At 42.0% G+C, this 17154-nt stretch overlaps 1 protein-coding gene and 1 long non-coding RNA gene across 6 annotated transcripts in view; one reads left to right on the top strand and one right to left on the bottom strand.

The window, feature by feature from the left end:
• Positions 1 to 15434, bottom strand: part of PRKAG2 (protein kinase AMP-activated non-catalytic subunit gamma 2) — a 155773-nt gene extending 140339 nt beyond the window's left edge. Inside the window, exons 1-2 of one of the 5 annotated variants that reach the window (XM_085538993.1) lie at positions 15268 to 15434; positions 14717 to 15138 (exon numbers count right to left, since the gene is read on the bottom strand). In XM_085538993.1, coding sequence (XP_085395119.1) covers positions 14717 to 14815 — 99 coding nt within the window. In that variant the 5' untranslated portion in view covers positions 14816 to 15138; positions 15268 to 15434. The other 4 variants (XM_085538991.1, XM_085538995.1, XM_085538999.1 and 1 more) reach the window with 4 other exon arrangements.
• Positions 15036 to 16650, top strand: LOC116653001 (uncharacterized). Its single transcript, XR_004306323.2, has 2 exons — positions 15036 to 15156; positions 15251 to 16650. It is a non-coding gene; the product is annotated as an uncharacterized LOC116653001 (long non-coding RNA).
• The last annotated feature ends 504 nt before the right edge of the window (positions 16651 to 17154 follow it).

Here is a 17154-nt window from a genome sequence, read left to right as displayed (position 1 = left end):
TGGAGATATTCAAAAACTACCAGGACACTTTCTTGTACAATCTACTCTAAGGAACTGCTTTAGCAGAGAGTTGGACTTGATGGTCTCCAAAGGTCCCTTCCAGCCCCTGGCATTCTGTGATTCTATCAAGCCCAGGCTGAATGGGGACCCAGGCAACCTGATCCAGTGGATGGAAACCAGCATGGCAATGGGGCTGAAACTGATTAGGCTTCAAAGATCCTCCCAAACCAAGCCATTCTGCTATCTATGATTCTACAGAATACTTCTAAAGGCTTATCATATTATCATTATCATATTTGAAGGCTTGTAACAATTTCAGAGTTAATTCCGTGTCTGCTGTATGCAGCCAGGTGCCAAAAGGTCAGTGGAGCAAGTGCCCATTTTGAGTATATGTTCCTCTAAGGATCAAGAACAAAATTGAGAGGGTGTTATGAAAAGACTACCAAGAGGAAATCCTTCTCATCTTTAGTCCTGATACATGGAAGGAGAAGCACAGCTGCATCCAAGATAAAGCAAGCTTGCCATTAGGAGGTTGCTCTCTTGCTAGCAGTCCAGCTAGACTTGCTTTAACCACTAAATCAACTGTGTATTTTGGAGCTGTTGAGGAAATTAGACATTCATGGTCAAACTTTGGCCAAAGTTTCAGATGATTCTGTTAATGAATTACCAGCTATAGCTGAGTTCATGTTTGACTGAATTTCTATGGTCAGCTTAAGGAATGCATACACTTGGATCTAAACAAGATGCACATTAATACCTGCTCTACTTAGTCAATATACATACAACGTACAAACATGTTGCACCGCCTGCTGTTGCTTTACATATAACTTTCCAAAAATAAAGATTTAAGAGCAAGAAAACACGAAGGCCACAGCCAGAACCACATCATACATTATTTCCTAATGTTACAGCATTTTGCAGACCCCAACCAATGTGGCAGACACAGCACCAGGCACCAGCGCTAAGTTCCAGGTCTCCACTGATATTCTGGACCCTCCTCTGAGCACTCCCATACAGTGACACAATCAGACCCATGGACAGCTGTGCTGAAAGGCCTAAATAACTAGGAAAATAAAATCTGACTTCTGATGGCCTAATTTTAATTCACTGTCAGAAAGAAAGAAACCATTTTTCCTTACAACATTTAGAAGCTTCTTAGACAAATCAGGCTTTCCTCAGAACCAGTTTTGTGCTCAAACTGGGACTGATAAAATACGTATTTTTTTTCCATATTAAATAGATGATGATAAACTCCAACATGATGTCCAGAAAAGAAGACATTAACCAAACCACCATAACAACTCCAACATAAAACAACTCGCCAAGCATGTGTACCGCACATACAAAAGCATGTATTAGGGAAACAGAAAACAGTTTGAATTCATAAAATTTCAGCCCATGCCCTGAGGCATACTTAATTTAAATGACTTACAGATCCATTAAAAGCACAGCTAACCTTGTAACTGTCTCATGATCCATACTGTTTCCAGGCCTCTATTTATCTAAAATCCAGTCTGTCAGAATTCTGACGGGCCTTTTTGTACTTTGTCTCCATAATGTGGATGTGAAAGAGAAAGGCTGAATGTATCTATTCTGGCATCTGCAAATTGCACACGGAGATATTTCAGGTTTCTGTCTGACACTGAGTTCAGCCACTTACCTGCTTTCCCATTTAGGCCACTGGAAGAAATCACAGCTACAGAATTACCATTGTAACACAAGAAGCAGAGAGAGTGAGTCATGCATTAGCACAGCCGCAGTTTCACTCGCCCATCTCCATCACACATCTCTCATACTGTCCATTTTGCACAGTCCTCATAAATGGCACACTCAGATTTTAGTATTTATTAGCAAAGTATTTGTTGGGGCACCATACTTTTGGCACCTGTGCTGGCTATTAGAGCATTCACAAGTGGTGGTGGTTCCCTCTCCCATCCTTCTCACCTGCGAGAGACCCCTAATGAAACCTGAATAGTTTAACCTTATGCAGAAATAAGGTTCTTAGCACTGACCCCACTGACTGCAGCAGTTCTGGAAGTGACAGAGGATGGGAGGATGCTCAGAAATGTTGTTATTATTATTTTTTGCACATGGTACAGTGGCATTCAGAAATAAATGGATTACAAAACGAGGGGCTTTTTTAAAGAACAATCTGATGTGAAAACTGGAAGACTGGCAAGAAGACTGAGAAACTAAAATCTTTTGGCAACAGGTTCAAAATCAGTCTTAGTCAGCAAAAAACATGTAGGAGATCGCTGTGAAGTTCCCAGTCCAGTGCCAGGAAGTCGGATTTCCTCACTGCGGCAATAAATATCTGCAGTGGTAATGGCTCGAGGGCCAATCCTGCCTGTCAAAACATAAGTGCCACAATGAATTGTTGTGAGGAATTCTGTATGATGGAATTGGTTTGTGCTCTGAGCCATGATCAGTCTTCAGGGCTGCCCTGACAATAACTGTAATTTAAATAAGTTCCACTCAAAAGGGATAAATTTAACTGTTTGGATAAACCATCATATCCTCCTACGTTCTTGCTTTTCTGCAGTGCTATCAGCAGTCATATTTCTACCAGTAAATAGTTCTCAATCTTCCTTAACTCCGTTATCATTTGCTGTTTAAAAAGCACTATGGCATAATCGGGCTGCTCTTCAGCATCAATCAGCCCCGGTGGGAACAAGTATCTGTCTTGGAGGAGAAGAAATGGCACTGGCATAATTACATTACTAATGACAGGTCCATTATATAATCAACAAATTGGTGTTTCTGCTGGCTATTCCCTTTTCTCTTGCTTCCATAATAGTTCTTAGTTCAATTTGACATCAGCAATTCATTTAGGAAATGGATAAAGTAAGTGTTTGGATTTTTACCAACGGTGTCAGTTACTAATTGCAGTTGTTACATTTCACTGCAAAAACACCGACTGTTCAGCATAAAGATAATGATGTCAGGCACAGGTGAACATGCAATTTCCTCGTGCATCACTTGAGCTCCGTGTTTCCCTGATGCAAAGTGAAGATGAAGCACAGACCTGGTGGCTTCTGCTGTGCAGCTGGAGTGTAGCAAAGAAGAAATGCACTCATTTCACTGTCTGAATCTCAATAACTTCACTAGTTATTGAAGTTTATTTTCAGCTGTCCATTATTTTCTATTGCAACCACTGTATAGGATAACCATGTCATTTTGCAGCTTGTCCTAGTAAATAGTCACCCTCCATCACCACCTTTACCTGATTCTTGTCAAATCTTAAGGAAAACACAGGTTAGACATTTTACTGCAGCAATTATTGAGAGCAAATTCTGCTTTTGTTTCATTACAAATAAAAATCATGAATGTATAATTTTATTCTATTTTATGCATTATAAAACTGATCTGCAAAGCGCTTTGGGCTGCTTTGACTTTGAGGCCGCAGTACGGACAGGATTCACCTAGACACTGAACCTGCTTTGGCATGCTGTATTTCAAAATGCCACTTGCATGTTACATTAATAGCTAATCCATTTAAATTCCACGTTCCCAATATGTAGCAGTATTTGATAACTAGAACAAAAAAATTTGCATGTTTTCAAGCCAGCCCAGCAGGAAATTTCTGCTACCTCTCACAACTCATGGCTGCTAAAATCCACATCCCCAGATAACTAAAAATGCCTCTGCAGGTCAGTAAGTGAAAAAAGAATGCTTCTAAACTCATCTGGCAGGAGCAGACTAGAGCACAGGATTCCTGCTGTGGGAGTTCTCCTGCGCTACACGTACATTCCCAATGAGCAAGCCCAGGCATATTTGTTTTCACACAGCCATTTCCACACTAAGACACATTTCCATTCCCCCCTCCCTCCTTCTGCTTTTGTATTCCATCGTCCACACCAACAATTAGTGGAAGTGCCTCGCTGCGCCTGCTCACATTGTTCCCAGGGTTTTCTCCCCCCTGCGTGAGCTCTGAAGACCATGCATTATTTGATGTGACACGACTTAGAGTTCCTCTACAGCAACAGCTGCATGCAGGGAAGCAGAGACAAGAAAGTTAGGCGAGGCTACAACCATCTTGGACGGCAGGACTCAATATGCCCGACTGTCTAACCATGCCGCATGTGATTGGGCTTTAATTCACTTCATCTTGCAAAAAAAAGAAAGACAAAAAGAAAGAAAGAAGGAATGACAGCATAAAGGTCAGGACACAAAGTCAGCTCGCTGTTCCATTTGTTTTGTGACGTTAAAACAGGATATGAAATTGAAAATAATCTCTGCATAGCTAGAAACTAAGTCCAGATGTTTTAACATCAGGTAGGAGCAAATTCATAATGTGGGGTGTTTGGGGTGGGTTTTTTTTTCTTGAAATCATTAAATATCCATTGCACTTTGCATCACAGTTCATTTTTCTGGAACATGAGCAATTTGCCAGCTTGTACATGCACACTGAAAGTATTCAGCTTATAGTAAACAGCTGCACACAGGGCAGCTTCCTTTCGTCCATACACACACAGGCACTGCACTTGTGTCCTTACATGTTTTTTAAATTAACCCAGCCAAGTGCATGGAACATTAAAGACCATAAAACTTAACGGTAGACTATTGCTCCCTGGGAACGAACCCTTAGAAATTTCTTATCTGAAAAGGGACGTTCCTTTAAGGCATACAGTTAATATTGCCTCTTGTTTTGTAGCTGAAGTGCACAGAAATATGACTTCACCATTCCTCTGAGTAAAGGTGATCTCCATATGAATGTCCACAGATGCTCAACTCGTGTGCTCCAACAACATCCATGTACACTGCTGTTGCTATTAACAGTCCTTGCTAATTAGATGTGTGCTTCATTTACTTCAACTGTAACACATGCAAGGCAATAATGTGTTGCACAGCAATAACGTGTTGCACAGAAGATACATATACAAAATTTTATAGAATGATAGAACCATTTGAGTTGGAAGGGACCCTTAGTGGCCATCTGGTCCAACCCCCCTGCAATGGACAGGGACACCTACAGCTCTATCAGGTGCTCAGAGTCCATTGGACGTCTTCAGGGTCTAGGTATCCACCATATTTCTGGGCCATCTGTGCCAGAGTTTTGCAACCCTCTTATTATAAAAAACTTCTTCCTCAAATCCAACATAAACCTCTCCTTTTTTAATGTGAAAGCACTTCCCCTTGTCTCTTTTCAAACACTTTCCCCTTTCAAAGACAAAGTTGGTTCCCCCATCATCTTCTGCCAACTCGAGGTGTCTGCTCTTCTCTTCCCAGTGACCTCAACCAGCAGCACTCCACAAAGCAATATCGACAGTGCAGGAGCTCCAGCATCTCCAAATGCTTCTAAATCCACATACCCCTGTTTCATAAAGTCTTCATCGCATGTAGTAGTTGGTCACTCCATCAAACATAACTTCATCTTTGTGTGTCACAATGGACTGAGCTGCATGAGTATTGGTATCAGTTTCAGTCTTTATCATCAAGAGAGCAGCTGCTATTTATCTCTCCCCAAATTACTTCCTGGTATTACTTTCCATCTCTGTTCCATTACAAAACAAGCTTGATTTTCTTGTTAATTTTTGTTGAGGTCTTTTTAATTATTATTTTGCTATCAGGTGCAAGAGAATGCTTGTTGAAAAAGTAGGAAAGGCAGCTTTTGATTGGTAACACATATACATAAAACAGAATGGAAAGAATGGTGTCTTGAAAGCCTGAAAGATGTAAGGCTTGATGTTCAAACGTAGTTACTTCAAGACTTCCTGATCTCCAAATACCACAGGGGGAACTGATGTGCCTAACATCTTATGAAAGCCTAATCTCTGGACTACCAGCATTCTTAGCACCTAATGTTATTCTCTAAGATTAATCTTGCAAACAGCATTTCAAGTGAACCTGAGTAATCTGTTCTTCTAGGGTTTGGGGGATCTGACTGTAATCAGACAGGCATCAAAAGTGCATGAGTTACTTTGGCTTACTGCTTCACTGCTCATCTGTGTTAGCTGACAGTGCCCACTATGAAAATGAATCACGTCAGATATTGAAGAAAGCATCTTAAGGCATGTTTTACTCACTATCTCAATGGGACAGGAGGATTCTCATGTGTTAATGAAGCCAAGCTGGCAAACAGCAGCTTGCTTTGCGTTGGTAGAAGTACAATAGGACAGCTGATGAATGGAGCATTACCTACAGGTGGAACACATTTTTGCCTTCCTAAGTAACAGGGACTGGTCTGCTTTTGTGCATGGCTAAGTAAGGCATGTGTTCTCTTTTAATGAAAATCAGACTTGTTCATTTAACAGCAACGTCTGCACTCCGGCTGCTGATGCCTCCACAGGTCTGTTTCAGCAAAAGGAGCCAGAACTCTTTAAATTCACAATGAAGAAAAAAGAATTGAAGTAATTACAGTTTTTTAATTACTGGTATTGCTTTATAAAGAAAAATGTTGGTGTGTACCCTTCTGCTTCTGTATAGCTTACAGCTGCATACAGTCATTCTCAAGAAGATAGAAAAATAAGGAATATGTATAATTATTCATCATCCAACTAAAATAAACCTACTAAAGTAGTGTTTACCTTTAACATCAACTAGCTGAAATAAAAGGACAAAGAGAAGAGCTGAGTAATGTTTCTTACCTCCCATTCATCTCAGATTATAAATCTTACGTTCATGAACATTGTTGGCTCAACTTTTTAAGTGGCAGAAGCTCTCCATTTTCCCACTGAAAATATAGGGCTGGTATTGAGCATTGAGCAAATATAGGGTGTTAATGGAGGGAATATTCAAGAAGAATAGTTTGAGCCCATGCTGGTATTCCCTTTCTTGCACTACTCTGGCAGAAGAAGAGAGGAATACTCAAATGAGGCAACTGGAAGAACAAGTCAATGGACTGTGGGAACAGAGACAGGATGCCTGCAAACTCTTTGGAAAGTGCTCTTAGTTGAACATGACTAGTACAGTGTTGTTTATAATGCTTCAAACCCTGTTGCATTTATAGATGATTATGCAATAAAAAGCTGAAGATCCTTTGTGTCGAGGGATCTCTACAGCTGATGTGCCACCAGCTATCCAGAAACAAACGAACAAACACAAAACCTGATTTTTCACAGCTTTTAACAACCACATGAACCACATGGAGTGACACCCATTGATATGTCACTTAGGATGCTGGAGTGTCATGTAGTCTTCCCTCTCTTATCTAATCTCCTCTGTGGTCTTCCTGAACAGGTGGTCAAAAGAGCCCAAACAATGTTAGTTTAGAACACAGAATGACTGTGTAGAAATTGAACTGGAATCCTTGAACTTCACACTGTTTTTTAAAAAGCAAGAGAAAAAATACTTTCAGTAACTGCTACCACAGGTCTGTACAGGGATCCTTATGTGAAAAATACTATAGGAAACAGGATGGGGTTATTATTAAGGTGAACTAACTAGGTTTCAAGATATCATGAGTGCAACTTTCTGCTCATGTGCAACACAGGACAAATTGTTTAACTCCAACCATACTGAATATCAGTACTGCAGGGACAATGTCATTTCCTCTCACATACCTCCATTCCATAACACCTTTCAAGTCTTCAAATCCTTTGCAGAGCTTGTCTCTACCAACTTATATATCCCATGTGTGCATGGATACCTAGCTCAACATTTAGCCATGCAGTCTTTCAGTGTGGCACACTGGTAAGCAGGTCATAGTTTACCAGCCACCATGTCTAAATGATGGAAAGGTGATACAAAAAAAGTATTCCTGTTTTGCACTCCGTGGGTGGAATATTATTTATGGGTCTCAAGGTTCACAAGTGCAAAGCTTACTTCTAGCACTGTGCTCTGTCCAACCTGAGTCAGTGCAGCAGACAGAGATTCAGACAGCCTGGTGATGATTTCATGCTCTTATCCTTGAACTGCCTTTCCTCATGCTTCTTGATATAGATCATACTACCAACACAGAAGCCCTGATTAATACTCAGCACCAGCAAACCCCCCTCTAATTAATTAATTTATGCAGAAGGAATTACACTGCATGATGAAAACTACATTCCAGAAGATGCAACGCTCTACTGAGAAGTTGGCAAGCTCCCACAAGTATTGTGATAACAACTGACTAGGCAGCTTTTCTAATCTCTTCCTTTCTCTCCCTGTCTTCCACAAGCCTTGCTGGGATTACCTTGCATTCTGTCCTCAGTTTCATTCCCATCCGACAATATGCTTAGCACAGAGGTGCTAACTGAAAACTCAATTATTTAAAGGAATTTAATAGTCCTGAATCTGTGGAAATTTGTCAAACGTTATGCCTAGGTGGCAAAACTGGAGTCATCAGGATACGCCATACAGAGTCCATTCAAAATCAATGTCATGCAGGTAACAATTCGTTTTTCTCAGCAGTTATAGTAAATATTAATGGCATCTGTTCAGTCAATCTCATTCTTATAACTATACCTTTCTAAGCCAAGCTTGTCTGTATTGAAATACTTCCACAACCTTGGATTCAAATCCAAAAGGAACTGCAGTCACTTCAATCCTAATCCACCTCAGCAGGTATTGGTTTCTCTGACGCCATAGAAAATGTGTCCCCAAATTCTTCTAAAGGAATCAACACGAGTGTCCCTTCTGAAAACCAGACCTGCACAACAGTGATTCATTAAAGACCAATAGGAAGTCTAGAACCAGGCAGGAAAATCCTGTGTTTTGTAGTGCTGCACTCCAACACTCCAACCGCTGTGGTAGCTTATCTTTCCTCTGCTCCCAGAAACAAGGTATTTTAGCATCATTATTCCAGCAGCATTACCAACATGAAAACTTAACGGCAAATTGCCCGACACCTGTTGTAAATAAATGATGATAAAGGTTTCACAGAGCAGCAGATAATATTTATAATGCACACATTTCCTCCTAATGAAACTCAAGATCTACGAATATGCTCTCCAGCAGCTTAAAATGGGTATATAGCTCTATCACCCTGCCTGCAAAAATAGATTAAGACTTCAGCTTATGACATAGGTTCTGTTTTTGGAACAGAAGATCCTCAGCTCCCTGTGTAATAATGACCAAAAGGTCTGAACAGTCACAGTATGTGATATAAATGACAACCATGAAGCACCGACTGCTATGCATTTGCTATGCATCCCAGTAAGTCATGCTTACATAATGCAATTTACCGCTATAAAGATTTTGTATGTAGTTTTATGTGAGCAATTTGAGAGGCAGCATTACAGAAGCAAACAGTAAATGGACGCATTACATTAAAAAACCCTAACCAGCCTAAAGAACAAACACAAAAATCAGTCTGCAGCAGAAATTCTCTTTTACACCATTTCAACTCACTGCTAATACTGGAGGTATTTCAGTAGAAGCGCAGTCCTGCATCACCAAACCACCAATAACACTGTATCTTTATTGACTACATCTTATATTGGTATATACATAAGATTATTCCAGCTACAAGCAAAAGATACTCAAGCTACTTTCCCTTTTTGTCTTTTAGGATGTACACAACTGTCCCTACTTGTCAGGCCCCGGTGCTTTCTCTGATGTGTCTGCAGTGCAAACAACAGTAGAAAATTGAGACAGCAGACGTCTGCAACCAGGTCAGGCTCTGAAAGCAGGCTAATTGTCAAAGCCTGATGAGCAGCCCAGGGTTGTGTAGTCCACAAAAGGTCTATTTTTATGCCAGACAGACATGTTCTTCATTCTTCTTGTAACCGGCTCTGCTCTCTCAATTTTCCCTATGGAAAAAGGAGCACCTTTTGATATAAATTCAGCTTTTCTTCAAATGCTGACAATTAAAAGTGCACTCTGTTCAATGCGTATGCCCATAATTTGGCCTACCAACAACTATGCTGACATTGTTTTGAATTTCTACTACTTTCTCCTTTCCTTTCCCACTAGCCATGCTGAGCCAGCAGAGGGGCACATCAGCCAACTTTTATGACTACACATGCATCATTAACACAATTGTTTAACCTGGTCTTCAAGACTAAATTCTGCTTTCAGTCACCTCTGAGCAGCTACCACATGAAACTGGGTGTAACATGGACCTGCAGATCTGCAAGCAAGATGATGGAACCTCTCTGTCTATGTTAATACGGGTACATGTTAACCACAAGATGCTACTGGAAGTGATTCAAGAGAAGGGAAGAATGCATCTGGTTTCCTGATATTCTTAGACTGGCATATGAGAAAAGGAATGAAAAGCTTTTTAGCTGAGTTTTTAGGAAGAGACTCACTGAGGCAGATGTAACATGGTGCCATGTCACCTGGGCTCTAAAAAATACAGTGACTGACCTTACATGAAGGGAAGTATTAAAAGTGAATTAACACTTAACAACATGAATCCTCTTTGGCAAAGGACTATGAAATCATGAGTTCACCTTGAGAAGTCCTTTGCTTACTCCTGATCCCTCCAGGAGGATGACATTTCCTTCTATTTCAGTAATTCCCAATACAAGCATGGTGTGAATAACATTCCAGGGAACCAAGTCTCAAGATCCACATGTCTGTAAGGTTTCTTTTACATTCATGACTCAGTAAAACAACGAAGTTCACTTCTTTCCTCTGATCTCACAGACCTCACAGGGCTCTTAGGGATAAATAATGGAAGGAGGATGAGATAATTTAGGAGTAGAACCTCCTATCAGAAATGGTATGTTTTAAAGAAGCAGTACTTTTCAATAAGATGATGACCACTTTGTGTTATGCTTTAAAACTAAAAACACTATCAGCTTCTCTAATTCCAGTGGCAACTATTTTGATTGCAAACAGGAACCCTTTATTCTTCAGATAGATTCAAAGTGCAGTCTCAAAGCTCCTAAGCAAATACCTGTTGCCTTCTTCAGATGCTTCATATGTCAGCCCTTTAGGCAGGAGTCCAAATTTAAACTTCAAGGCCACAGAAGTTCAGGACATCTCAGAGTCTGCCCCATGACAGCAAGAGGGAGGACAGCTGCAGATTTAATTTTAGGGAAACATTTCTCTCTCCTCTTTGTCCCCATCTCCCTCCACCTCCTCTTCACAAGAAAAGTAACACTTTTTTTTTCACTCTTTGATCACATTGAAAGCTGATTCCTTCACCTTCTTTGAAAGAACCAACCACCTTACTTCATATCTGCAGCTTTCTAAAGCATTCCTTAGATTTAAGTGCAGTTCTCACCAGCCCAACCAACAATCACCAGGAGACCTGAAAAAACTGTCACTGAACAAAGTCATTTCACAGTGCTTTATTAGGCATGCAGTCATTAATGACTTTGCAAGTGTGGCAAGCAAGATGGAGGAGCAGACCCTGAGCCAACACTATCTGTCAGAACATCGCTGTAACTTCTCATGTTAGAAAATATTAAGCCATCTGATGTTTCAGCCTGGCATACCAACATTACAACAGGCCTGGAATCAATTTGCAAATTGAGGAATCTGCTCAAAAATATAGCAGATGACAAATGAATATGCTAGAGTGTACAGAAATGCTTGTGTGACATTGATAATAAAGGTCTTCCAGAGCCTCCTTGTAGCACATTGCTTTGTTGAAAGGGCTGAAGTATCGGGGACAATGGCCACATCACTGGACTGAAAGAAGATGTTTTCTCATTTATGTGCAGATGTTATTTTTGTCCTTATAATGGAAAAAACAAACAAACAAAAAAAACAACAACCACAACAACAAAAACAAACAAACAAACAAAAACAAAAAAAAACCAAACCAACCTCTTTGTTTCTTAGCATTAAATGTCACCTTGTGACATATTTGGGTACAAACCAAGGAAGTGCCAATGTTCTGCAATTCTCACCTGCTGGGAGCAGCAGGTGCTTGAAGCTTGACATGGTGAGGCTCTTGAGACATGCTCTGCTCTCAGCTGCCATAGTGTAAACACAACAGGACTTTGTTGGTACCGACTGAACTATCCTGGCTGTAATAGAAAGAGCAAGAGCAAGAGCGGAATCTCTCCTTTTTATAGCAACATGGGATTAGAATGATAATATTAATGCTAGAACAGATCAGTTTTGCAAGATGACAAAAGAACATGCTGATCTCACCATGGTGAGCTCCTTCCTACTCAGTAGACAATTGCATCCCATCTTAGAGTTCTTAAAATGTTCAAAGCAATGTGGAAGCATTATCTTCTAATGGCTTAAAAAAGAATTCTATAATGCAAATGTCTTCACCTTTAAGATGTGATACATCTAGAAAGCAAGGAGTTGTATCCAAATCTGTAACAGATTTCAATGTCAGTGGATCACAGTTTTCCACTTAGGCATTTCTAAATTCAAGGCTTTAAAATACGTTGCTGGGAAAGGCAGAGGTTGACATGACTGCTACCCCACAAAGGCTCCCATGGTCATATTACAGTCCATCTGAATCAGTAGTTAGTAGTCATGCATTTCAAAGAGAACAACAAAGGAACTAAAAAGTTGTTCAGTCAGTCCAGCACTTCAGCAAATACTTCCCTGCCATGCCACCAGAACACTGAGCCCCTCCCCCATTTTAATCTTGGTTACTGAATGACAAGTTGAGAAGACTCAACTAGCAGAAACTTAGAGGTCTACCGCCATTCCCCAAAGCAAAGCCTGGGCACCACTGACTTGTCCCAAAGGAGATTCAACACAGAAAGAAAGTTAAACTAGAGTGTTGTCAGACTTTTTTATAATGTCTCAATGCTCTTGCTCAAGAAAGATGTACCTGAGAAATACCCTGGGGTGCTGCAAGACACAAAACCAGCTTTCTTAAATTGGTATTTTTTCCCACTGTCAGGGGCCAACCAAAAAAGACAAGATTGAGTAGGAGATGGAAGGAAAGCATACAGGTTTTTATTTCAGACATGCCTACTATTCCACAACATTCTAACCCAGACATTGTGCATTTTGTGCTATTCACCTTTCTTTTTCATTTGTCATCACTTTCTAAGTCATCACTTTCTAAGTCAGAATTTCTACACGGTCCATAAAGATCCTTTAGGACAGCCTGCATCACAACAGCACCTTTCTGTCTTGCTGCAACCGACTCCTCTCTGTCTTCCTGTTCAGACCTTTCCCGTTTGTAATTTGTAGATCTCAATGAGCAGGAATTACATGTCTCAGCAATAAACACGATTGTACAGCAAAACAAAGAAGAGGATGAACAAAATAAAAATGACTGTCTGGTGAAAGCTCCCTTGACAACTACAGATACACTGACAGGCGCCGCTGAAATAATAGGAATGATGCTTCAAAACAACAGCCAAGAAAACGTTATGAAAGAGGAAAAAAAAAAAAACACAGTCTAAGTGGATCTTTTCAAATGCAGATTCCACTGTCAAATGAGGAGAATGACAAAAATGCTCTTTCTTACAGCATAGTCACACTTAAACTGCCAGATAACAGAACACTGCCAAAAAGGAGAGCACTACCTGTAAGGATCTGGGCCCGATCACTCAATTTGTGAATGATAAAATAATGCAGAAAGGAACAGAAGGATTGTATGTGGAGGATGAGAAGGAGGGATGGAGGCTTTGTTACCAGGTCTCAAACTGCTCCCAACTGGGTGAACAATAAAACTCATGTGGGCTTTGGTGTGGTATCAGGCTTGTGTCTGAGTAACCACCAGTAGCTCAATGACAGACTGAAGAGCAAAGAAATGAAACCATAAAGAAACACAAAAAATTAAGGTCCAGGACTAATGATGTTCCATCCAAGAGAGAACTGAATTAACACTCGTGAAGAAATATGCCTATAGGCTTAAGAAACCTCAGCTGCAAAGTACTACATGACAAAGATTAATGCTCAAAAACTCCCATCACAAACGCACAGCAGCACCACATTAGACCCATCTCTCCCAGCACTAAGTGCACTCAAACAGAGCAGCAGAAATTTGGCTTAGGCTCCTGGGCTTGCATTCCTCTCCAGAGAAAAACGAAATCTGCAGAAGAGCCGTGAGTTGCTCCTCCATCTTATTCCACACGCTCAAGACCTAATGCACTTCTTTTGACTTCTTATTTCTCTCTAAAAGAAAGGAAAAACTTACAAATACCTCTTTGCTCCGTAGTGTCCTGGCACACACATGAGCAGGACTATTTCCCACTTTTATATGATGAGATTAAATACAAAAATATATATTCAACAAAGAAAGAGACTGCACAGAAAAGATATCAGACATTTCTTGCCAGAAGCAAAACCATGTCTGTACTAAGAATGAAACAACTCAATAGGTACATAGATAACAAGTATGGCCTGATAGTAAAATAATAACAAAAGCAAGCAAACAACAAAAAAGCAATAATAAAGTTTCAGAAGGGATGTAAACTTGGCAGGCTCACATAATGAAGCAGCCTCTGAGCACTCACTGGGAACAGAAAGAAACTTCTGGTCTGAGATTATTTGGTACATATACAGTACAGATTCTTGCATGTTTCCTTACTGTGTGGACACACAACCTAAAACTGAGTTGGGGCACGAGTGCGTGGCTCACTTGTCTGTTCCAGCGTGGCCATACGACTGCTCCTGACTCTTCAGCAACAAACAGACCGTGTAGGACAAAACCAGAGGGAGCCCTGGGTCCCCGTGCCGGGGGAGATTCAGATGCAGATTGGATCTGAGACACGGAACAGTCGGACAAAACACACTCTGTCAACCACAAGGCAAGGACAGTTCCCAGATCTACAAGTGAGGATGCTGGCATCAGCACCCCAACCTACAGCCCGCGATACCGGCAGCACAAACACCTTTCCATGCCTCCAGCCCCGTGTCAGGGTAAAACAACGCCGCTGGCTGCCAAGGGGAGGGAGAGCAGGGAGCCACTTACGGGGATGTGCACTCGCAACATGAGCTTCTTCTGGCCGGAGCTTCTCCTGCCGCTGCCGGAGGATTCCTTCTTCTTGGTGTCCATGGCAGTGCTGCCCATCCCGTCCCCTCCGCGCTGCGGGACGGCGAGCCCGGAGAGGTGGGCTCTATTCCACTTATCCCCACTGTCCCATCGGCCGTAGTCACTCCGTGCTCCTTAATTTCTTTTTCTTTCTTTTTTTTTTTTCTTAATGGTCTTAGGAAATAACGGGGGGGCGGCGGAGGAGGAGGGGTGGAAGAAGCAGGGGGGAAGGGGAGGAGTTTCTGCAGCTCCAGCCTTTAATCCAGCAGCGAGGTGTCAGGGGGACCTTCTTTGGAGAGGGAGATGCCCTCAGCAGCGCTGCTCGCTTTGCTTCTCGCCCTTTCAGAAGTATCCGGAGGGTCCTGAGGGGGAGGAGGGGGGTAAGAAAGTTTCCTTCCCTTCTGTCGCACTGTCCTTGAGAGAAATTAACTCCAAAATTAATAATAATAATAAAAATTAAACATAAATCCAAAGGTCGGAGTGGTTCGTACCGCGGGCTGCCTGGCCGCTCTGCGGAGCTCCACGCTGGGCTGAAGCAAGAGAGAGCCCCGTGGGTTGGGAGGAGGTGCACAGGCGCTGCCGAAAGCTTCGGGCGGCTCTACAGGAAGTGAAGAGAGAGCGAAAAGCCCAACTTTGCTCCGGCAGCCCCTCCGAGTGTGCGGGGAGCGGGGCTGTGCCCGGGGAGCCGGGCCAGGAGAGCCCCGCTCCGCTCCCGGACGGCATTTTATCAACTCCTGCCCGCCCCAGAAGTCCTCCAATGTGAAAGTCAGCCGAGGGACAGGAGCAGATCGCACCCTTCAGGCAAAGGATTTCCGTGTTACAGAGTATCGAGAAACGAAACGTGTTCCAAAGGCGATTCACCGCGGCGATGCTCCGCTCCCAGGGCTGAGCTCCGCGCAGCAAATCCAAGCTCGGGGTCCCTGCCTTAGAGCAGCCCTCGGCTTCCATCTGCTTCGGGCCGGGTATTCTAGATCAAGCTACAAGTTTTAGTTATAGAAGCGGCTCTTCTCCCCCTTAGGAACTTCTTTCCTACACTACAGGTGTGCACAGTCGGCAATCACACCCAGCCTGCCCCGCAGCTGCCCCCACATCTTTGCTCTCATCATTTAAATGCAGATTTTTGCTGGATTCAAAGCTGTGCATCCGCATGTTCACAGAGTGTACACTGTAATCACAGCAAAGAAACCTCATGAGACCCTATAAAACCATGATTTATAGGTAGTGGGGATGAGGGAACAGTGTTTTCCATAGCATTCTCCTTATCTACTGAGGAAAAACTGAAAAGCGATGGCTATCTTGGAGAAACAATAAAGCTCAGATTTATTTTCCTTCTCTTGGAAGTCTCAGGAATTAGCAGATGCAAAGCTAACTGGGGTGTATGATCTGCAATCATCATTCTAAAATCATACAGATAAAGATATGAAGCCTGTTCTTTAATGCTTAGAGAAGCAGTGAGTGCCCCATCCCTGGAGGACTCGGGGCTGGATGGGGCCCTGGGCAGCCTGGGCTGATGGGGGCAGCTCTGCCCATAGCAGGGGGTTGGGACTGAATGGGCATTAAGGTTTCTTCCAACCCAAACTGTTCTATGATTCTGTGACATGCAACTGTCCCATACATCCCTACAGGATGCCATGGAAGGAAGCAGACCCAGAAATGGAACTGCTCGGTAACAATGTCACCAGATCACAATGTCCCAAGTTTATGAAATAACCATAAAACTTCGCTTTAAACCTTGCTTGTATCAGCTGTAGTTGGTGCATGGGGAAAAGGATCTGAGTTGCTGGTGTTTTTAAAACCCACATTCAAACTTGCTGTTAGCTATATTACCAAGCAGCCATATGCTTCATACAGAATAAAGCTATCTGTGAAAATAACTATTGTTCTCTTTCTTTCAGTAAATATTAAACTTACTGTGAGTGTTTCAGGTAGTTTTTTTCATACCTGAAGTATTTTGCAGCCACTAACAGGAAAACCTACAGAAATCCTATTTTGGGGGCTCCATTTCCATCTATAAATCATTTGTAAGTTAAATCAGGATGCTGTGATTTCTCAGATCAAGTATATCATGACTTATTTGCGTGTACTCATGTATTCTCACTTGGGATTCTCAAAGAAAAACCCAACTCTTGCAGGATTTAAGGAAAAACCCATGAAAATCATGGATTGGTGTCTGGATGCCCAAGAATTTGAATGGCTGTTTCCAGCATCTGGTATCCCAGCACCCACAATGCTTCATCGCAGCTACTTCTCTACTTTCTTTTAAATACCTTCTGTCTACATCTCTGCACTTTCTCCTCCTCCTGTCCCTCTCTGCTCCCATTCTCTCCATTCCTTCAAATTCCACTTCTTGTTCTCATCCCTCCGCATCATCTTCCATT

Source organism: Coturnix japonica, chromosome 2 (genome assembly GCF_054131305.1).
Source record: "Coturnix japonica strain WE chromosome 2, WE-NBRP24, whole genome shotgun sequence".
Lineage (NCBI taxonomy): Eukaryota > Metazoa > Chordata > Aves > Galliformes > Phasianidae > Coturnix > Coturnix japonica.
The sequence above is the reverse complement of the archived record's forward strand: the minus strand, read 5'-3'. Positions and strand labels throughout refer to the sequence as shown.